General features: G+C 41.8%; 1 protein-coding gene across 5 annotated transcripts in view; it reads right to left on the bottom strand.

The window, feature by feature from the left end:
- The window catches only part of utrn (utrophin), a 262,181-nt gene that overhangs the window by 198,769 nt on the left and 39,663 nt on the right, over positions 1–23,749 (bottom strand). For all 5 annotated transcript variants that reach the window (XM_087805312.1, XM_087805309.1, XM_087805311.1 and 2 more), the window contains 16 exons: positions 22,339–22,431; positions 19,722–19,894; positions 14,866–14,981; positions 14,591–14,757; positions 10,245–10,460; positions 7,702–7,883; positions 5,526–5,676; positions 5,348–5,467; positions 5,176–5,277; positions 3,280–3,387; positions 3,036–3,215; positions 2,818–2,975; positions 2,625–2,748; positions 2,192–2,279; positions 1,525–1,769; positions 946–1,114 (listed from right to left, as the gene is read on the bottom strand). In XM_087805312.1, coding sequence (XP_087661438.1) covers positions 946–1,114; positions 1,525–1,769; positions 2,192–2,279; positions 2,625–2,748; positions 2,818–2,975; positions 3,036–3,215; positions 3,280–3,387; positions 5,176–5,277; positions 5,348–5,467; positions 5,526–5,676; positions 7,702–7,883; positions 10,245–10,460; positions 14,591–14,757; positions 14,866–14,981; positions 19,722–19,894; positions 22,339–22,431 — 2,392 coding nt within the window. The remainder of the gene's footprint in view (positions 1–945; positions 1,115–1,524; positions 1,770–2,191; positions 2,280–2,624; positions 2,749–2,817; positions 2,976–3,035; positions 3,216–3,279; positions 3,388–5,175; positions 5,278–5,347; positions 5,468–5,525; positions 5,677–7,701; positions 7,884–10,244; positions 10,461–14,590; positions 14,758–14,865; positions 14,982–19,721; positions 19,895–22,338; positions 22,432–23,749) is intronic.

The raw sequence follows: 23,749 nt of genomic DNA, 5'->3' as shown, positions 1-23,749 counted from the left end.
TTTAAGGTGAAAGAGTTAAAAGTGTTTTTAAGGTGAAAGAGTCAAAAGTGTTTTTAAGGTGAAAGAGTTAAAAGTGTTTTTTAGGTGAAAGAGTCAAAAGTGTTTTTTAAGGTGAAAGAGTCAAAAGTGTTTTTAAGGTGAAAGAGTCAAGAGTGTTTTTAAGGTGAAAGAGTCAAAAGTGTTTTAAGGTGAAAGAGTCAAAAGTGTTTTTAAGGTGAAAGAGTTAAAAGTGTTTTTTAGGTGAAAGAGTCAAAAGTGTTTTTTAAGGTGAAAGAGTCAAAAGTGTTTTTAAGGTGAAAGAGTCAAGAGTGTTTTTAAGGTGAAAGAGTCAAAAGTGTTTTTAAGGTGAAAGAGTTAAAAGTGTTTTTAAGGTGAAAGAGTTAAAAGTGTTTTTAAGGTGAAAGAGTCAAAAGTGTTTTTAAGGTGAAAGAGTTAAAAGTGTTTTTAAGGTGAAAGAGTCAAAAGTGTTTTTAAGGTGAAAGAGTTAAAAGTGTTTTTAAGGTGAAAGAGTCAAAAGTGTTTTTAAGGTGAAAGAGTTAAAAGTGTTTTTAAGGTGAAAGAGTCAAAAGTGTTTTTTAAGGTGAAAGAGTTAAAAGTGTTTTTAAGGTGAAAGAGTCAAAAGTGTTTTTAAGGTGAAAGAGTTAAAAGTGTTTTTAAGGTGAAAAAGTCAAAAGTGTTTTTAAGGTGAAAGAGTCAAAAGTGTTTTTAAGGTGAAAGAGTTAAAAGTGTTTTTAAGTTGAAAGAGTTAAAAGTGTTTTTAAGGTGAAAGAGTTAAAAGTGTTTTTAAGTTGAAAGAGTTAAAAGTGTTTTTAAGTTGAAAGAGTTAAAAGTGTTTTTAAGGTGAAAGAGTCAAAAGTGTTTTTAAGGTGAAAGAGTCAAAAGTGTTTTTAAGGTGAAAGAGTTAAAAGTGTTTTTAAGGTGAAAGAGTCAAAAGTCATGTGTTACCTTCGCCGACAGCCTTCTGTCGGTGCTGCAGCTGCTGGAGCGTGGAGGCGTGATGAGCAGAGACCACCACCAGGTTGTCTTTCAACGCAGGAAACGCTCCCAGCGAAGCCACGTCTGATGAAAGCTGCTGCACTTTGGTGCTCAAGGCCGTGACGAGGACCAGCCGGGACTGTTGAGGATCAGATACTTTATCGATCCCTGAAAGATCAACTATTGTTGTCCAGGATTATTCAAGATCAGGCTCAGAGTCTCTCCACGTGAAGGAACAGAAGGTCTACTTTTGAGTCTTTCTCCAACGACTGAGGTCCTCGACTCCGAAGTCCAGACACACACTGTGATCTTCGGACCTCAGAGTCGGGGACCGTGGACCAGAGACATGGATGGTAAATGGAGAGTATTGTCTTCTGGCTCAGCTCTATCTTCATCGTGACAGATGATACAGAAGATTCATCCGTCCATCTCCATCTTTCCATCACTCGTGACTAACTAAGAACCTCTGCACTTGGACAGGATCCATCCTTGTCCACTGAGGACCATCTTAAACTCACCAGATCGTTCTTCTGACGCTTCAGACATTACCTGGCAGTCTTTCATGAGGCCTTCAAGTCCTGGACCATCGCTCTTGTCCACAGGAGCCGTCGCGTCCAGCCACTTATCCTGGTCCTTCAGGGTCTGGTCCAGGCGTCCCAGCTCTGCGGCCGACGCCGCGAACCTGCTCCGGGTCTTCGCCCCGTCCTGCGCCGCCTGGAGCTCCCGAGCACTCGCCGCCCATTCGGTCTGGACCAGGTGGATGTCTCGCCGCACGGAGTCCACGCAGGCGCCTTCTGAGGGGAGCACACACACCTGGTCAGGTTCACGTGGAGGAGGCTCCTCTTGACCAGGAGGTTCTGGACACAAACGATGATGGATCTAAGCAGGTGATTTCGGAGACGAAGAGCCTCCAGACATCACTCACGGGGTGGTGTGAAGACAAATGTCAGAAAGACTAACTGGAAGGCCCTGGCCTTCGTGAAGTCAGATGGAAAGTCTGGTCTTCAGTGAACTCCACAGGGCCAAGAGCGATGATCATCTTCACCGAGCGACTCCAGAGCCGAGACCATGAAACTAAACGATGGTTTCTTTTGCCATATTTTCCACACACTCAATACTCAATGCAAATGAGCGGCTGCTAAATTCCAAGTAATAGCGAACAGATGTGGGAAAAGTGAGCGAAGGAATAAGGAGCTGCTGCGAGAGCCGCGAGTACCTCTTTCCAGTTGGTCCACCAAGAGTCGTCCTTCCTGCACCAGCTGACTCGTCACCACTTCCTTTCCGGAGAGTTCCAGCTCCAAAGCCTTCCCATGAGAAACACAACTCAGTATTTTAACAGATCGTTAACCCTTTATTGACCCTCTGGTCTCCGTCAAGGACACGTTTCAAACCATCTGATGGCAGACAAGATGAACCAAGAGTGCACAGAGAGAGCTGAATTCACTGAGAGGGGGTGAGACGTCAGTTTCACGTCAGGAAAGTCCTACGACAGCAACTAAAGAAACACCTGGACACCGACTCAAGTGAACAGTAACAAGTTAATGTGCCTTCTTCAGTCGACCTTCAAACCCCCTGGAGATGTGTTCAGTGGTTCAACTTCCTGCTTTGAAACTCCTGCGTAGAAGAAGAAGAAGGAGAACATTTCTCACCTGCAGTTTTCCCTGCAGGTCCGAAGTCTGCGTCGAGACTTCGGGGTTCGTCGCGGCCAGAACCTGAGCCGACGCCTTCCACGCCTTCATCCAGCCGAGGTGCTCGGCCAGTCTGGTCTCGTACCTTCAGAAGCCAGAGCGAGAAGGTTGAGCTGACGGGCGTCGAGTCGGCATATACTTTGAGATCCCTTACGCTCGTCTGACTTCGGCGTCCGTCTCCACCAGGCGTTTCTTCAGCGGAGCAGGAGGAGCGAACTCCTGGCCGGCGGTCGACGTTGCGGCGGCGACGGTGGTGAAACCGACCTGCTCCTCCACTGGACTCATCCCTGCGTCCGTGGCAGCCTCCATCACCTGGACAGACGAAGGTGAGCAACGTGGTCTTCAGTAGACCTCAGTGAGACCACGAGTCACCTGGAAGGAGCAGTCCTCCAGCGTCTGCACCAGACCGTCCCATCTGTGGGTCAACTCTTCTGTGTCCGTCTCGATCTTGGTCGCCGCCTCGGAGCTCCTCAGCAATGAAACCACATCCTGCCCTGCGTCAGCCAGCTGGTCCAGCGTCCTCCTCTTCTTCTCCATGTCCTCCTTCAGGCCCTGCACGAGTCCATCGACACGGCTCGGACTTTTGTCAACCTCACAACGTCGTCCGTTCACTCACCGCCAGTCGACGGACGTTGGCGTTCATCTCACTCGGGTCTCTGAAGTTGCTGGTTTGTACTTCACTCAAGGCTTCTTCTTTTTCTGCCAACCATGTTCTGAACACGTCCTGCAGAAGAAACAACGTTTATCAATCAGGAAACTTAACCTCACATAAGTAAGTAAGTAAGTAAGTAATATTTATTTATATAGCGCTTTTCCAGACCAGGGTCACAAAGCGCTTAAACAATCAAAACAGTACTCAATAAAGTATATACTTTAAAGGTCAAGATAATACTGAGAACAACACAGGTTCCAGAAATTCAAGGAAAAGCCTGAACAGATAGAAACGTCTTAAGATGTTTCTTAAAGGAGTCAGTAGATCCATCAAGAGCAAAGAGAGAGAAGATCGTTCCAAAGCTTAGGAGCAACAGCCTGAAAAGATTTCTCTCCTCTGGTCCTGAAGTTCAGGAACCATCAGTAGATTCTGATCCACAGACCTCAGAGCCCGAGCTGGGGTGTAAGGCTGGATCAGATCAGTGATGTAAGGAGGAGTCTGACCATGAATAGATCTGAAAGTAAGAACCAGAATTTTAAAGTTGATCCTGAAAGAAACTGGAAGCCAGTGAAGAGTTTGAAGGATCGGAGAAATGTGAGTTCTTCTACTAGAGCGAGTTAGAATTCTCGCTGCAGAGTTCTGAATCAACTGCAGGCGAGACAGCTCCTACACCTCGTAACACTGATGAAACTGATGAGTTATACTAGCTTCACTCGTGGCTAAAAGCACAAGTTGCACTGATGTCTATCTAATGCTATCAGACGTTTCTATTTGTTCAGGCTTTTCCTTGATTTTCTGGAACTCCTGTGTTGTTCTCAGTATTATCTTGATCTTTAAAGTATGTACTTTTTTGAGTATTGTTTTGATTGTTTAAGCACTTTGTGACCCTGGTCTCGAAAAGCGCTATATAAATAAATATTACTTACTTACTTACTTTACTATCACCTCGTAACACTTTTTCTCTTCACATATTTGAATCTTGGAAAATAAATACTATAAAATGGTGTCAATAAATAACAAAAGCGATGATGTGTAATATTGGATTAAGTTTATTTTAGGTTTGTTATGTCTGACAAAGATTCATTCATGTTTAAGGTAAGGTAAGGTAAGGTAAAACTTTATTTATTTATTATTTATTTAAACTTTAATTGTTTTTTACCAATAGCCAGCAGTTTTTCATAAACAATAAAAAATAATACATAAAAAATAAAATAAGAAGAAGAACATAAAGAGGAAGAACAAGATGACACAATCTAAGTATAAAGATAAAGAACATAGGTCAAAGAAAAACAACAAAGGATACAAAGACTAACATGGAACAGAACATCCAGATACTTTCACTCCACTCCTGCCCCTGAACTCAGAATTGTACAATTTAATAGCCCGAGGGATGAATGAGTCCCTGAGTCTATTAGTGTTGCACCTGGTAGGAGCATTCGTGCTTCATCTGCTTCTCTGCTCACTGATGACAGTGTTCAGAGGATGACTGTCATCATCCATGATGGACAGTAGTTTGTTCAATGATCTCCTCTCAGTAACTGTCACCAGTGAGTCCAGCTTCATTCCAACCACAGAGCCAGCCCTCCTGATCAACCTGTCCAACCTGTTGACCTCCTCTTGGACACATTTCCACCCCAACACACCACAGCATAGAACACTGGCCACCACAGACTGGTAGAACATGCAGAGGAGCTTCTTGCAGATGTTAAATGATCGAAGCCTCCTCAGAAAGTACAGTCTACTCTGAACCTTCTTATATACATGGTCTGTGTTGCAGGACCAGTTTACTGTCCATCCACACACCGAGGTACCTATAGTTTAAAGAGAAGACCTAACATAGTCATATGTTTGGTTCCTCACCTGATCTGACAGAAGCTGCTGCCACACCAGGAACACATCCTGCAGCTTGTGCCAGCGCTCCTCTGTCCAGCGACACACCGCCGCCCAGCGCTCACCCAGCGACTGCGAGAAGTTCAAACAAGATGTATTCCATCTTTGTCTCTCTTTCGTTGGGAAGGATCGACTACATTACCTGCAGTTGCTCCTCCAGGACCGCGGTGGCGCTGTCGCCGCTGTTCTCGTCCACCACCACCACCATGTGAGTGAGCGAGTTCACCTTCACCTGCTCCGCCTCCAGGTCGTTCTGCAGCTCCTGGACAACAGACTCGTGAGCATGTTTAAGGGGAAGTGAAGGAACCGTCCATGTTTACCTTATGCTGCTCGATCTGTTCTTTGTACAAATCCAGTTCTTTGGCCGCAGGTTCCGACTCGATTTTTCGGATTCGATCTTCCGTCTGCGTCAGCCAATCAGAGAGCTGCTGCAACTGCTGCTGCTGGAGGTCCATCAGGACTTCGTGAAGCCTTGAAGGAGACGAGAGGTTTTCAAACACATAGTAGTAGTAGAAGCGAGTTCTAACGTTCCTTTACTGCAGGGGTGTCAAACTGGTTTTCACCAGGGGCCACATCATCATCATGGCTGCCCTCTAAGGGCCAGATGTAACTTATAAATGTAGCTAAATGTAAGCTAATGTAAAATAAATGTAACTACTCCTTAATGTTAAATGACTTTGAATGTATTACTTGAGGTCATAACTACTGTAAAACCAACAATTGTAAGTAAGTAAGTAATATTTATTTATATAGCGCTTTTCCAGACCAGGGTCACAAAGCGCTTAAACAATCAAAACAATACTACTATACTATAAAGATAATGACACTGTTTCATGAAGCTTCATCAACACATCACTACCATCTAGTGGACTCTGAAGATAATGACACTGTTTCATGAAGCTTCATCAACACATCACTACCATCTAGTGGACTCTGAAGATAATGACACTGTTTGATGAAGCTTCATCAACACATCACTACCATCTAGTGGACTCTGAAGATAATGACACTGTTTCATGAAGCTTCATCAACACATCACTACCATCTAGTGGGACTCTGAAGATAATGACACTGTTTCATGAAGCTTCATCGACACATCACTACCATCTAGTGGACTCTGAAGATAATGACACTGTTTCATGAAGCTTCATCGACACATCATTACCATCTAGTGGACTCTGAAGATAATGACACTGTTTCATGAAGCTTCATCAACACATCACTACCATCTAGTGGACTCTGAAGATAATGACACTGCTTCATGAAGCTTCATCAACACATCACTACCATCTAGTGGACTCTGAAGATAATGACACTGTTTCATGAAGCTTCATCCACACATCACTACCATCTAGTGGACTCTGAAGATAATGACACTGTTTCATGAAGCTTCATCGACACATCACTACCATCTAGGGGAGTCTGAAGATAATGACACTGTTTCATGAAGCTTCATCGACACATCACTACCATCTAGTGGACTCTGAAGATAATGACACTGTTTCATGAAGCTTCATCAACACATCACTACCATCATAGCTTTTGTTATTTATTGACACCATTTTATAGTATTTATTTTCTACGATTCAAATATGTGAAGAGAAAAAGTGTTACGAGGTGATAGTAAAGTAAGTAAGTAAGTAATATTTATTTATATAGCGCTTTTCCAGACCAGGGTCACAAAGCGCTTAAACAAACAAAACAATACTCAAAAAAGTACATACTTTAAAGATCAAGATAATACTGAGAACAACACAGGAGATCCAGAAATTCAAGGAAAAGCCTGAACAAATAGAAACGTCTTAAGATGTTTCTTAAGTGAGCTGCTAACAACATGTGTGACGTAGCATTTTACAATACAATAAAAATGGCTGCACACAGCCTAGCATGTGGTACTAAAATACATTGCTATACATACAAATAAGTCAAAAACGTACAGCTCAAGACCAACAAGTTGCAACTGAAATAAGTCTGACAAGCAACTTTTCCTGTTGATGCACATGTGTAAGGTAAGGTAAGGTAAGGTAAGGTAGTAAGTTAAAACTTTATTGTCGTCACACTTGTCATCTCAAGCAGAGAAAAAGTAAATCAATTGCAGGAAAATCAGATTGGCGAGTCTTGAGATATGTCCCAACAAGAAAGAAAGTCTCAGTTCACAACCAGGTCACTTTTTAGGTTCCCCAACTTATCCCCCAACTTTTCTCTTCTTGGACATTTTGCGAGGCTGTATTTCAGTTTCTGTTCGCATTGATTTTGGAGACGCTGAAGCCTAGTGGCGGAATGCGTGGGAAACATGCTCTTTGGTCAAGGCCACATAAAAATCACATGGCGGGCCACATTTGGCCCACGGGCCTCGACTTTGACACAGATGCTTTACTGGATGTACTGCCGAGGTTCTGGTGAACTCACAGACGTCCATTTATTCTCTGGTTAATGTCTAAACACCGTTATTGGACACAGTTTCATGACACTTTTAAGACCAGTAAACGCCCGAACCTGGCCTGGCGGTCCATGCTGGCGACTCGAAGGCTCTCCCAGCGCGAGTTCAGGAGACTCATCTGCTCCCGGATTTCGTCCTCTTCCTCGTCCGTCAGGTTCCCCTGAGCGATCAGCTGGTTCCCGGCGTGCAGGACGTTCCCGACGCTGCTCTGGTGAGCCGTGAGCTCCATCATGAAGGCCTGGAGTGAACCAGTCGCTTGTTATTGAAGATAAAAGTATGGACTAGATGTTTCATCTAATCATTGCTATTGTGCTTCCTAATCTCACGTCACTGATACTAGCTTCATCGACACATCACTACCATCTAGTGGACTCTGAAGATAATGACACTGTTTCATGAAGCTTCATCGACACATCACTACCATCTAGTGGACTCTGAAGATAATGACACTGTTTCATGAAGCTTCATCGACACATCACTACCATCTAGTGGACTCTGAAGATAATGACACCGTTTCATGAAGCTTCATCAACACATCACTACCATCTAGTGGACTCTGTAGATAATGACACTGTTTCATGAAGCTTCATCAACACATCACTACCATCTAGTGGACTCTGAAGATAATGACACTGTTTCATGAAGCTTCATCGACACATCACTACCATCTAGTGGACTCTGAAGATAATGACACTGTTTCATGAAGCTTCATCAACACATCACTACCATCTAGTGGACTCTGAAGATAATGACACTGTTTCATGAAGCTTCATCGACACATCACTACCATCTAGTGGACTCTGAAGATAATGACACTGTTTCATGAAGCTTCATCAACACATCACTACCATCTAGTGGACTCTGAAGATAATGACACTGTTTCATGGAGCCTCATTAACACATCACTACCATCTAGTGGACTCTGAAGATAATGACACTGTTTCATGAAGCTTCATCAACACATCACTACCATCTAGTGGACTCTGAAGATAATGACACTGTTTCATGAAGCTTCATCGACACATCACTACCATCTAGTGGACTCTGAAGATAATGACACTGTTTCATGAAGCTTCATCGACACATCACTACCATCTAGTGGACTCTGAAGATAATGACACCGTTTCATGAAGCTTCATCGACACATCACTACCATCTAGTGGACTCTGAAGATAATGACACCGTTTCATGAAGCTTCATCGACACATCACTACCATCTAGTGGACTCTGAAGATAATGACACCGTTTCATGAAGCTTCATCAACACATCACTACCATCTAGTGGACTCTGAAGATAATGACACTGTTTCATGAAGCTTCATCGACACATCACTACCATCTAGTGGACTCTGAAGATAATGACACTGTTTCATGAAGCTTCATCGACACATCACTACCATCTAGTGGACTCTGAAGATAATGACACTGTTTCATGAAGCTTTATCAACACATCACTACCATCTAGTGGACTCTGAAGATAATGACACCGTTTCATGAAGCTTCATCAACACATCACTACCATCTAGTGGACTCTGAAGATAATGACACTGTTTCATGAAACTTCATCGACACATCACTACCATCTAGTGGACTCTGAAGATAATGACATCGTTTCATGAAGCTTCATCAACACATCACTACCATCTAGTGGACTCTGAAGATAATGACACGGTTTCATGAAGCTTCATCGACACATCACTACCATCTAGTGGACTCTGAAGATAATGACACTGTTTCATGAAGCTTCATCGACACATCACTACCATCTAGTGGACTCTGAAGATAATGACACCGTTTCATGAAGCTTCATCGACACATCACTACCATCTAGTGGACTCTGAAGATAATGACACCGTTTCATGAAGCTTCATCAACACATCACTACCATCTAGTGGACTCTGAAGATAATGACACCGTTTCATGAAGCTTCATCGACACATCACTACCATCTAGTGGACTCTGAAGATAATGACACCGTTTCATGAAGCTTCATCAACACATGCATCTGGGTTCTTATAAAATACATTTTTAAGGTTATATTTCATATTTTCTTGGTCATTTTCTGTCCATTTCTTTGACAAAAACACATAAAATAAAACGTTCACAAAACAAACACATTTTCCATGAAAGCATCATTGGATTCATGTCAATTAATCATCATTTTCTACACAAATTGATGATTATTTGTTTCTTATGCTATGTTTTTAGTTGGTGTTCATCCGTGAAAACCTTCTCCTGGTGTAAATAACTCTGAAGCTGAAGGTGCCAGATCCACTAATGAAGGTGTGAGGATGAGTTAGCATGGATCTCCACCTCTGATCATCTGATGGAAGTAGGAAAAGGCAACCATGCTGAGATAAAGTGGATTCAAACGTCCGTCAGCTCAGCTGTTTAAGAGGCTTTTTGGGTTCGTCACCATCTTTCCGACCTGGATTCTGGCTCCAGTGTCTCCCGAACATGACTTTAAACATTTGTATCTTCAGATCAGGGTAAGCGGGTGAGAATTCCTGACATTCCCGACAAGTCCAGAGAAGGTCCAACTTGAAACAGGGCGTCAAGAGAGGCTCGAACATGACGGATGGAGCTCCTTCTCTCTCACCTCGTGGGTGTGAAACTGCTCTTTAACCTCCTCGACGTCGTCCGACACGTCGTCCTGGACCTGGAGGGCGTCCTCGGCCGACAGCAGCCAGGTCAGGACCTCCTCCAGCGTGGTCTGGTAACTGTCCAGGTCCACCTCCAGCAAGCTCGCCTCCATCTCCACGTCCGTGAGCGAGCCGGGCCGGTTGGCGCCGACGCCCGCCCTCGTCTGCACGCTCTGGAAGGAAACGCAGGATTATGAAGATAATGACACTGTTTCATGAAGCTTCATCGACACATCACTACCATCTAGTGGACTCTGAAGATAATGACACCGTTTCATGAAGCTTCATCGACACATCACTACCATCTAGTGGACTCTGAAGATAATGACACCATTTCATGAAGCTTCATCGACACATCACTACCATCTAGTGGACTCTGAAGATAATGACACTGTTTCATGAAGCTTCATCGACACATCACTACCATCTAGTGGACTCTGAAGATAATGACACTGTTTCATTAAGCTTCATCGACACATCACTACCATCTAGTGGACTCTGAAGATAATGACACTGTTTCATTAAGCTTTATCGACACATCACCACCATCTAGTGGACTCTGAAGATAATGACACTGTTTCATGAAGCTTCATCGACACATCACTACCATCTAGTGGACTCTGAAGATAATGACACTGTTTCATGAAGCTTCATCAACACATCACTACCATCTAGTGGACTCTGAAGATAATTACACCGTTTCATGAAGCTTCATCAACACATCACTACCATCTAGTGGACTCTGAAAATAATGACACTGTTTCATGAAGCTTCATCAACACATCACTACCATCTAGTGGACTCTGAAGATAATGACACTGTTTCATGAAGCTTCATCAACACATCACTACCATCTAGTGGACTCTGAAGATAATGACACTGTTTCATGAAGCTTCATCAACACATCACTACCATCTAGTGGACTCTGAAGATAATGACACTGTTTCATGAAGCTTCATCGACACATCACTACCATCTAGTGGACTCTGAAGATAAGGACACCGTTTCATTAAGCTTCATCAACGTCAGCTGGCGGGTTCTAAAATAGAAGCCGAGAACAAGGCGGGGCCTCGGCAGCACGACCTGCTCAGCACTGAGGGGGAAAAAGCCAAACAACTTGAGTTCTACGAGGGGCCTCTGAGAGGTGAGGAGCATTGACATGCTGGGCAGGTCAGACCCAAATACAGCTGTATCTTGGCGAGTCAACCGTGGGGCAGACGGAGCAAGTCTGCAAACTACAGCGGGTGATAAACCTGGAACTAGAATCTTTATAAGGAACGACTGGACACCGTTGTGTTGACAAAAGCATGGATGAAGGTCCTTTTAGGGAAATCTGCTGCGGATCGTCGAGATCCTGAAGCAGCGACGGGTCCAATGAAGCTTTTGTTTTCTGCCTCGACTTCCCAAATATGTAGCAAAGGTCATCCGTCGAAAATATTCGTGACATTTCGGAGCGAGGACGTTTCACAAAGCAGTCTAAACAGTGGGAAGTAGGGAAGCGATAGCAGGCGGCCGCGACTCCGGCTGCAGGAGGTTTGCTTGTCGCCTCCAAAGTACATTTGAAAACCCACCGATTAATACTTGAAATGACTCCTCCAAGGCCGAGGAGAAGGTTGCCAGGAAAAGTCAAATCTCGTTGAAACAATCATCGTTACAGAGAGTGTCCACGGAACATAAAACCTTTAGAGAGTTTGATGATTTAATAACACCGTGTTCGCTGCAGCAAAAATGTATTTCAGCAACATTTGCTTGAACCAGGAATAAAAAATAATGCAAGAAAGCTGTACCTACGAAGGTCACGGACGCAGGGAGTTTTACTTTTCTATGCACCTGCAGAGAATGTGGAGCTTTCAGAGTAAGAAAAAGGAATCGATCACACGAAATACCCACTGAATGTCAAGATGGTCTTGAACAGAAGGTTATGGTCGCAGCAGAAACCAAAGGTCAGAGCTTCTGTAGACACGTGTCAAAGTCTTACACAACAATCATTGATGAACACGTTTCTTTGTAAGTAAGTAAGTAAGTAATATTTATTTATATAGCGCTTTTCCAGACCAGGGTCACAAAGCGCTTAAACAATCAAAACAATACTCAAAAAAGTACATACTTTAAAGATCAAGATAATACTGAGAACAACACAGGAGTTCGAGAAATTCAAGGAAAAGTCTGAACAAATAGAAACGTCTTAAGATGTTTCTTAAAGGAGTCAGTAGATCATCAAACACAGATGTTTCTTGAAGGAGTCAGTAGATCATCAAACACAGATGTTTCTTGAAGGAGTCAGTAGATCATCAAACACAGATGTTTCTTGAAGGAGTCAGTAGATCATCAAACACAGATGTTTCTTGAAGGAGTCAGTAGATCATCAAACACAGATGTTTCTTGAAGGAGTCAGTAGATCATCAAACACAGATGTTTCTTGAAGGAGTCAGTAGATCATCAAACACAGATGTTTCTTGAAGGAGTCAGTAGATCATCAAACACAGATGTTTCTTGAAGGAGTCAGTAGATCATCAAACACAGATGTTTCTTAAAGGAGTCAGTAGATCATCAAACACAGATGTTTCTTAAAGGAGTCAGTAGATCATCAAACACAGATGTTTCTTAAAGGAGTCAGTAGATCATCAAACACACATGTTTCTTGAAGGAGTCAGTAGATCATCAAACACAGATGTTTCTTGAAGGAGTCAGTAGATCATCAAACACATGTTTCTTGAAGGAGTCAGTAGATCATCAAACACAGATGTTTCTTGAAGGAGTCAGTAGATCATCAAACACAGATGTTTCTTGAAGGAGTCAGTAGATCATCAAACACGGATGTTTCTTGAAGGAGTCAGTAGATCATCAAACACAGATGTTTCTTGAAGGAGTCAGTAGATCATCAAACACAGATGTTTCTTGAAGGAGTCAGTAGATCATCAAACACAGATGTTTCTTGAAGGAGTCAGTAGATCATCAAACACAGATGTTTCTTAAAGGAGTCAGTAGATCATCAAACACAGATGTTTCTTAAAGGAGTCAGTAGATCATCAAACACAGATGTTTCTTAAAGGAGTGAGTAGATCATCAAACACAGATGTTTCTTGAAGGAGTCAGTAGATCATCAAACACAGATGTTTCTTGAAGGAGTCAGTAGATCATCAAACACACATGTTTCTTGAAGGAGTCAGTAGATCATCAAACACAGATGTTTCTTGAAGGAGTCAGTAGATCATCAAACACAGATGATTCTTGAAGGAGTCAGTAGATCATCAAACACACATGTTTCTTAAAGGAGTCAGTAGATCATCAAACACAGATGTTTCTTAAAGGAGTCAGTAGATCATCAAACACAGATGTTTCTTAAAGGAGTGAGTAGATCATCAAACACAGATGTTTCTTGAAGGAGTCAGTAGATCATCAAACACAGATGTTTCTTGAAGGAGTCAGTAGATCATCAAACACACATGTTTCTTGAAGGAGTCAGTAGATCATCAAACACAGATGTTTCTTGAAGGAGTCAGTAGATCATCAAACACGGATGTTTCTTGAAGGAGTCAGTAGATCATCAAACACAGATGTTTCTTGAAGGAGTCAGTAGATCATCAAACACAGATGTTTCTTGAAGGAGTCAGTAGATCATCAAACACAGATGTTTCTTGAAGGAGTCAGTAGATCATCAAACACATGTTTCTTGAAGGAGTCAGTAGATCATCAAACACAGATGTTTCTTGAAGGAGTCAGTAGATCATCAAACATAGATGTTTCTTGAAGGAGTCAGTAGATCATCAAACACAGATGTTTCTTGAAGGAGTCAGTAGATCATCAAACACAGATGTTTCTTGAAGGAGTCAGTAGATCATCAAACACAGATGTTTCTTGAAGGAGTCAGTAGATCATCAAACACAGATGTTTCTTGAAGGAGTCAGTAGATCATCAAACACAGATGTTTCTTAAAGGAGTCAGTAGATCATCAAACACAGATGTTTCTTGAAGGAGTCAGTAGATCATCAAACACAGATGTTTCTTAAAGGAGTCAGTAGATCATCAAACACAGATGTTTCTTAAAGGAGTCAGTAGATCCATCAAGCGCAAAGAGAGAGAAGATTGTTCCAAAGCTTAGGAGCAACAGCCTGAAAAGATTGTTCCTTCCATCCATCCTTTCTTCATTCACTTCATCCTTCCTCTGCTTTCTACTTCATTCATTCCTTCATTTGATGTGACAACATCTTAAACGAACCAGCAGAGCACTCGGAGATCACATACCTCTGCCAAGAATATCCTTTGAATCGATAAGAGACAGAATAACTACCTCAGTCTTTACCTGAGCACTCAGTCCTGGACCGGCATCTTCAGCCTCAACTTTGTATTTCCGTGGAAGCGTCTCCACCTCTCGGATGGACTCCATGGTGACGTCCTTTGGTAGAACAGCGAACAGCGACGTCACGTACATGATGATGGACTTCTTATCTGGCAACTGAACAGCAACGTCTGTGGACGGGTCAGAACGGGTCAGAACGGGTCGGAACGATGGAATGAGTGACGCGGAACAGATCAACTCATGTGTTTTATTATCATTTCACAAAGATGTTGTTTTACCTTCTGCATCCAGAAGCCTCTCAATTCCCAGCTGGTCTTTGGCTACAGCAAACCCATGATCCAGCCTCTCCACAGGACTCAGTTGGACCACCTGGTCCCAGTCAAATGCATGTGGCCTGAAGATGAAAAACATTTGAGGTTTGTGAGGTTAAAGTCAGCCCTCTAGTGGACTCTGAAGGTAATGACACCGTTTCATGAAGCTTCATCAACGCATCACTACCATCTAGTGGACTCTGAAGATAATGACACTGTTTCATGAAGCTTCATCAACACATCACTACCATCTAGTGGACTCTAAAGATAATGACACCGTTTCATGAAGCTTCATCGACACATCACTACCATCTAGTGGACTCTGAAGATAATGACACTGTTTCATGAAGCTTCATCGACACATCACTACCATCTAGTGGACTCTGAAGATAATGACACTGTTTCATGAAGCTTCATCAACACATCACTACCATCTAGTGGACTCTGAAGATAATGACACTGTTTCATGAAGCTTCATCGACACATCACTACCATCTAGTGGACTCTGAAGATAATGACACTGTTTCATAAAGCTTCATCGACACATCACTACTATCTAGTGGACTCTGAAGATAATGACACCATTTCATAAAGCTTCATCGACACATCACTACCATCTAGTGGACTCTAAAGGTAATGACACTGTTTCATGAAGCTTCATCGACACATCACTACCATCTAGTGGACTCTAAAGGTAATGACACCATTCCATGAAGCTTCATCGACACATCACTACCATCTAGTGGACTCTGAAGATAATGACACTGTTTCATGAAGCTTCATCAACACATCACTACCATCTAGTGGACTCTGAAGATAATGACACAGTTTCATGAAGCTTCATCAACACATCACTACCATCTAATGGACTCTGACGATAATGACACTGTTTCATGAAGCTTCATCAACACAACACTACCATCTAGTGGACTCTGAAGATAATGACACCGTTTCATGAAGCTTCATCAACACATCACTACCATCTAGTGGACTCTGAAGATAATGACACTGTTTCATGAAGCTTCATCGACACATCACTACCATCTAGTGGACTCTGAAGATAATGACACTGTTCCATGAAGCTTCATCAACACATCACTACCATCTAGTGGACTCTGAAGATGATGACACTGTTTCATGAAGCTTCATCAACACATCACTACCATCTAGTGGACTCTGAAGATAATGACACTGTTTCATGAAGCTTCATCGACACATCACTACCATCTAGTGGACTCTGAAGATAATGACACTGTTTCATGAAGCTTCATCAACACATCACTACCATCTAGTGGACTCTGAAGATAATGACACTGTTTCATGAAGCTTCATCAACTCATCACTACCATCTAGTGGACTCTGAAGATAATGACACTGTTTCATGAAGCTTCATCGACACATCACTACCATCTAGTGGACTCTGAAGATAATGACACTGTTTCATGAAGCTTCATCGACACATCACTACCATCTAGTGGACTCTGAAGATAATGACACCGTTTCATGAAGCTTCATCGACACATCACTGCCATCTAGTGGACTCTGAAGATAATGACACCGTTTCATGAAGCTTCATCAACACATCACTACCATCTAGTGGACTCTGAAGATAATGACACTGTTTCATGAAGCTTCATCAACACATCACTACCATCTAGTGGACTCTGAAGATAATGACACCGTTTCATGAAGCTTCATCAACACTACACTACCATCTAGTGGACTCTAAAGGTAATGACACCATTTCATGAAGCTTCATCCACACATCACTACCATCTAGTGGACTCTGAAGATAATGACACCGTTTCATGAAGCTTCATCGACACATCATTAGGATCAGGTTCTCCCACAAACATTGTCCCACCAGCCGAGCTAATGCTGTTCCTGTTCTAACAGAGTCGGAATTTAACAAAGTGCCCAAAACAGCTCTGCTTGTCTCTCTTAAATTTGGCAGGGGGCCCGACCCATTCACCCCAATTTCTACACTACGTCATCCAGCACTTAGTTCCACCACTGCAGGCTGTAAATGTGAAGCATTGTTTCCAGGCCTTACGAGAAGACTGGGATGAGCGGGGAAGCAATAAAAGCTTAATTGTTTGGTCTCTTTTATTCTGTTCCATCATGAGATGATGTTCAACATCTCGAGGGGAACCAACAGGTCTTCAGTGTCGGGGGGTCTGGAATGTATGGGCTCAGTGATGCAGCCAAACTCGGGCCCCCGGGTCTAAAGCAACAGAGAGCGTTCTCACATCTCGTTGTCATTTCTGTGTCACAGGCTGTGGTATGAAGAGGGAAGCTGGTGCTCAACACCGAGTGCAAACACTGGCAGGTAAACAGAGCGTCAGGCAGAGTTCACACACCCGGCAGGCGCTGACCTCACGGCCTGACCTTTTGCCACTTGAACCAAAACCAGCAGAACCCTCTGGTGCACCAACAACACGACCCGGCATTTCCCACTCGGTGAGATGTTTGAACGATTGGTCAACACGTCAATGATTCATGGGTTAACTAGTGTTGGGTGAGTTACTTTAAAAGAGTAGCTTAGTTACATTACTACTAACTCAGTTACTTTAAGTTACTTTAAAGTCACTTGTTACTAGAAAAATGAAGGGAATGGTTTGAATTTTGTGATGAACATTTCTGGAAAAAGTTAAAAACCATAGATAAAATAAACGGAAATAGATAATGGTAAATAAATGAAGGTCACTAGGTCATAGTCAAGTTAAGTTAGTCTAGTTCTATCAGTTCATAGTCAAGTTAAGTTAGTCTAGTTCTAGTCAGTTCATAGTCAAGTTAAGTTAGTCTAGTTCTAGTCAGTTCATAGTCAAGTTAAGTTAGTCTAGTTCTAGTCAGTTCATAGTCAAGTTAAGTTAGTCTAGTTCTAGTCAGTTCATAGTCAAGTCCAGTTAGTCTAGTTCTATCAGTTCATAGTCAAGTCCAGTTAGTCTAGTTCTAGTCAGTTCATAGTCAAGTTAAGTTAGTCTAGTTCTAGTCAGTTCATAGTCAAGTTAAGTTAGTCTAGTTCTAGTCAGTTCATAGTCAAGTTAAGTTAGTCTAGTTCTAGTCAGTTCATAGTCAAGTCAAGTTAGTCTAGTTCTATCAGTTCATAGTCAAGTTAAGTTAGTCTAGTTCTATCAGTTCATAGTCAAGTTAAGTAAGTCTAGTTCTATCAGTTCATAGTCAAGTTAAGTTAGTCTAGTTCTATCAGTTCATAGTCAAGTTAAGTTAGTCTAGTTCTATTCAGTTCATAGTCAAGTTAAGTTAGTCTAGTTCTAGTCAGTTCATAGTCAAGTTAAGTTAGTCTAGTTCTATCAGTTCATAGTCAAGTTAAGTTAGTGTAGTTCTAGTCAGTTCATAGTCAAGTTAAGTTAGTCTAGTTGTAGTCAGTTCATAGTCAAGTTAAGTTAGTCTAGTTCTAGTCAGTTCATAGTCAAGTTAAGTTAGTCTAGTTCTATCAGTTCATAGTCAAGTTAGTCTAGTTCTAGTCAGTTCATAGTCAAGTTAAGTTAGTCTAGTTCTATCAGTTCATAGTCAAGTTATGTTAGTCTAGTTCTAGTCAGTTCATAGTCAAGTTAAGTTAGTCTAGTTCTAGTCAGTTCATAGTCAAGTTAAGTTAGTCTAGTTCTAGTCAGTTCATAGTCAAGTTAAGTTAGTCTAGTTCTAGTCAGTTCATAGTCAAGTTAAGTTAGTCTAGTTCTAGTCAGTTCATAGTCAAGTTAGTCTAGTTCTAGTCAGTTCACAGTCAAGTTAAGTTAGTCTAGTTCTAGTCAGTTCATAGTCAAGTTAAGTTAGTCTAGTTCTAGTCAGTTCACAGTCAAGTTAAGTTAGTCTAGTTCTAGTCAGTTCATAGTCAAGTTAAGTTAGTCTAGTTCTAGTCAGTTCATAGTCAAGTTAAGTTAGTCTAGTTCTAGTCAGTTCATAGTCAAGTTAAGTTAGTCTAGTTCTAGTCAGTTCATAGTCAAGTTAAGTTAGTCTAGTTCTAGTCAGTTCATAGTCAAGTTAAGTTAGTCTAGTTCTAGTCAGTTCATAGTCAAGTTAAGTTAGTCTAGTTCTATCAGTTCATAGTCAAGTTAAGTTAGTCTAGTTCTAGTCAGTTCATAGTCAAGTTAGTCTAGTTCTAGTCAGTTCACAGTCAAGTTAGTCTAGTTCTAGTCAGTTCACAGTCAAGTTAAGTTAGTCTAGTTCTAGTCAGTTCATAGTCAAGTTAAGTTAGTCTAGTTATATCAGTTCATAGTCAAGTTAAGTTAGTCTAGTTTTAGTCAGTTCATAGTCAAGTTAAGTTAGTCTAGTTCTATCAGTTCATAGTCAAGTTAAGTTAGTCTAGTTCTAGTCAGTTCATAGTCAAGTTAAGTTAGTCTAGTTCTATCAGTTCATAGTCAAGTTAAGTTAGTCTAGTTCTAGTCAGTTCATAGTCAAGTTAAGTTAGTCTAGTTCTAGTCAGTTCATAGTCAATTTAAGTTAGTCTAGTTCTATCAGTTCATAGTCAAGTTAGTCTAGTTCTAGTCAGTTCATAGTCAAGTTAGTCTAGTTCTAGTCAGTTCACAGTCAAGTTAAGTTAGTCTAGTTCTATCAGTTCATAGTCAAGTTAAGTTAGTCTAGTTCTATCAGTTCATAGTCAAGTTAGTCTAGTTCTATCAGTTCATAGTCAAGTTAGTCTAGTTCTATCAGTTCACAGTCAAGTTAAGTTAGTCTAGTTCTATCAGTTCATAGTCAAGTTAAGTTAGTCTAGTTCTATCAGTTCATAGTCAAGTTAAGTTAGTCTAGTTCTAGTCCTACAATCAACGACCTTTAAAGGACATTCGTCGTGGTTGTTACAAACAGACCTGAAGTGGTGCAGGACCCCATTGAGGGCCAACCCATCGGCCCAGCTGGTGGTGAAGTTCAACACGTTGATCTCCGGGTAGGATCTGGTGCACTGGCGGACCCAGCTGAGCAGGATCTTCTCGCTGTTGGTCTGCTGAAGGTTTGACATGACGTCCTTCATAACGTCCTTCACCTACAAGTTCATGAACACAGAGTTGAAAATGTCATTTCATCGTTCAAGCAAATGAACGGTTGCTTTATGATCGTGACTGACATGATTGTGTGTGTTTTAAATACATCCTTTAAAGATGTATTCTGAGAGAACATCAACATCAGAAAGACTTGGACAGGGGACTCTGAAGATAATGACACTGTTTCATGAAGCTTCATCAACACATCACTACCATCTAGTGGACTCTGAAGATAATGACACCGTTTCATGAAGCTTAATCGACACATCACTACCATCTAGTGGACTCTGAAGATAATGACACCGTTTCATGAAGCTTCATCAACACATCACTACCATCTAGTGGACTCTGAAGATAATGACACCGTTTCATGAAGCTTCATCAACACATCACTACCATCTAGTGGACTCTGAAGATAATGACACCGTTTCATGAAGCTTCATCGACACATCACTACCATCTCGTGGACTCTGAAGATAATGACACTGTTTCATGAAGCTTCATTGACACATCACTACCATCTAGTGGACTCTGAAGATAATGACACTGTTTCATGAAGCTTCATCAACACATCACTACCATCTAGTGGACTCTGAAGATAATGACACCGTTTCATGAAGCTTCATCAACACATCACTACCATCTAGTGGACTCTGAAGATAATGACACTGTTTCATGAAGCTTCATCGACACATCACTACCATCTAGTGGACTCTGAAGATAATGACACTGTTTCATGAAGCTTCATCAACACATCACTACCATCTAGTGGACTCTGAAGATAATGACACTGTTTCATGAAGCTTCATCAACACATCACTACCATCTAGTGGACTCTGAAGATAATGACACCGTTTCATGAAGCTTCATCAACACATCACTACCATCTAGTGGACTCTGAAGATAATGACACTGTTTCATGAAGCTTCATCAACACATCACTACCATCTAGTGGACTCTGAAGATAATGACACCGTTTCATGAAGCTTCATCAACACATCACTACCATCTAGTGGACTCTGAGGATAATGACACTGTTTCATGAAGCTTCATCAACACATCACTACCATCTAGTGGACTCTGAAGATAATGACACTGTTTCATGAAGCTTCATCGACACATCACTACCATCTAGTGGACTCTGAAGATAATGAAACTGTTTCATGAAGCTTCATCAACACATCACTACCATCTAGTGGACTCTGAAGATAATGACACTGTTTCATGAAGCTTCATCGACACATCACTACCATCTAGTGGACTCTGAAGATAATGACACTGTTTCATGAAGCTTCATCAACACATCACTACCATCTAGTGGACTCTGAAGATAATGACACTGTTTCATGAAGCTTCATCGACACATCACTACCATCTAGTGGACTCTGAAGATAATGACACCGTTTCATGAAGCTTCATCAACCAGTCACTACCATCTAGTGGACTCTGAAGATAATGACACTGTTTCATGAAGCTTCATCGACACATCACTACCATCTAGTGGACTCTGAAGATAATGACACTGTTTCATGAAGCTTCATCAACACATCACTACCATCTAGTGGACTCTGAAGATAATGACACTGTTTCATGAAGCTTCATCAACACATCACTACCATCTAGTGGACTCTGAAGATAATGACACCGTTTCATGAAGCTTCATCAACACATCACTACCATCTAGTGGACTCTGAAGATAATGACACTGTTTCATGAAGCTTCATCGACACATCACTACCATCTAGTGGACTCTGAAGATAATGACACTGTTTCATGAAGCTTCATCAATGGTCTAGACAGGCATGTATGAGGGGGCCGCCACAAATCTTGAGGGGGCATTGTGCTGTTACTTACTTACATGTAAGTTTGAGGGGGCACAACATTTATTTGAGGGGGCCAGGCCCCCTCTTGCCCCTGTCTAGACCCGGCCCTGGTAGTGACGATGACGAGAAGATTGTCTGATCGTCTCAGTGCTTCTTCAAATTGACTTCTTCAAACAGTGGTCATGTGACGATGCTGTGACCTGAACTGATCAGTCACGGATCATTTCGTTCATTATATTATGAACACGAACCAGAAAACTGCTGCATATTTTCATCTGGATCCGAGTGAAGAAGCCGTTATGAATGTTATGAAACAAGCATGTGCTCAGAATCAACAAGGATCAGAAGGAACACTTATTTAAGAACAATTTAATATCATTAAACACATGTTTGTTGATCAGTATCTGTCATTAAACTTCTCAACAAGATCACCGAGTGATAACAAGGATCTGTAAATATGTTTTATTAAAGATTTGATCTTCATTTAAAGGTAACACATCACCTGAACGGGCGCACACGTGTGTTGTGTTGCCGTCATAGTCATCTCGTCACTGTGTGTGTTTGACTAACAATCATGAGTGTGTGTTTGATGTGGGAGGACAGGTGAGAGGATGTGTGCTCACCTGCCAGTGCAGGATAATACTCCAGATCAGACCCAGAGTCAGCTTGTGGTTCCCGTCCACGATATCGGTTCCGCCGATGTTGACGAGATCCACCTGAAGAACATGCAAACATTTGAAGTTGGAGAGAAAAGAGTGTTTGTTGCTTTTCATTGAAGTAATGAATGATCCCAGATACGTTTGATACATCACTACCATCTAGTGGACTCTGAAGATAATGACACTGTTTCATGAAGCTTCATCGACACATCACTACCATCTAGTGGACTCTGAAGATAATGACACTGTTTCATGAAGCTTCATCGACACATCACTACCATCTAGTGGACTCTGAAGATAATGACACCGTTTCATGAAGCTTCATCGACACATCACTACCATCTAGTGGACTCTGAAGATAATGACACTGTTTCATGAAGCTTCATCGACACATCACTACCATCTAGTGGACTCTGAAGATAATGACACCGTTTCATGAAGCTTCATCGACACATCACTACCATCTAGTGCACTCTGAAGATAATGACACTGTTTCATGAAGCTTCATCAACACATCGCTACCATCTAGTGGACTCTGAAGATAATGACACTGTTTCATGAAGCTTCATCGACACATCACTACCATCTAGTGGACTCTGAAGATAATGACACTGTTTCATGAAGCTTCATCGACACATCACTACCATCTAGTGGACTCTAGAGATAATGACACGGTTTCATGAAGCTTCATCGACACATCACTACCATCTAGTGGACTCTGAAGATAATGACAATGAATGATCCCAGATACGTTTGCTGGGATCAGGATCAGGTCGAACCTTTAGGTTCACTCCCACAGAGCAGAACTTTCACTAGTGAGCTCCGTGTGGTTCCTGTCGGTCACGGCGACAGCAGAGCGTCGACACGCGTGTGAAGGGTCAGGCGTGACCCACCAGGGCAGAGATAATGCTCGTCTCCATCCAGGCGGACGACAGCGGAAAATCTGACTGAAGAGCCAGTTCAGTGCTTACATGACAACCTTCTTGTAGCTCAACTGAACACATTAATCCTTCTCCTTATAAAGCTTGACTACTTGTTGTAAGTAAGTCATTTATATTTATAGAGCTTTTCCAGACCAGGGTCACAAAGCGCTTAAACAATCAAAACTATATTCAATAAAATATATACTTTAAAGATCAAGATAACAGCGAGACGAACACAAGAGTCTCAGAGAATCAAGGAAAAGCTCAAATAAAAGTGTGTTGAGATGTTTCTTAAAGGAGTCAGTAGATCATCAAACACAGATGTTTCTTGAAGGAGTCAGTAGATCATCAAACACAGATGTTTCTTGAAGGAGTCAGTAGATCATCAAACACACAGATGTTTCTTGAAGGAGTCAGTAGATCATCAAACACAGATGTTTCTTGAAGGAGTC

Source organism: Callionymus lyra, chromosome 13 (assembly GCF_982586985.1).
Source record: "Callionymus lyra chromosome 13, fCalLyr1.hap1.1, whole genome shotgun sequence".
Lineage (NCBI taxonomy): Eukaryota > Metazoa > Chordata > Actinopteri > Syngnathiformes > Callionymidae > Callionymus > Callionymus lyra.
This window is presented reverse-complemented; position numbering and strand designations above follow the sequence as displayed.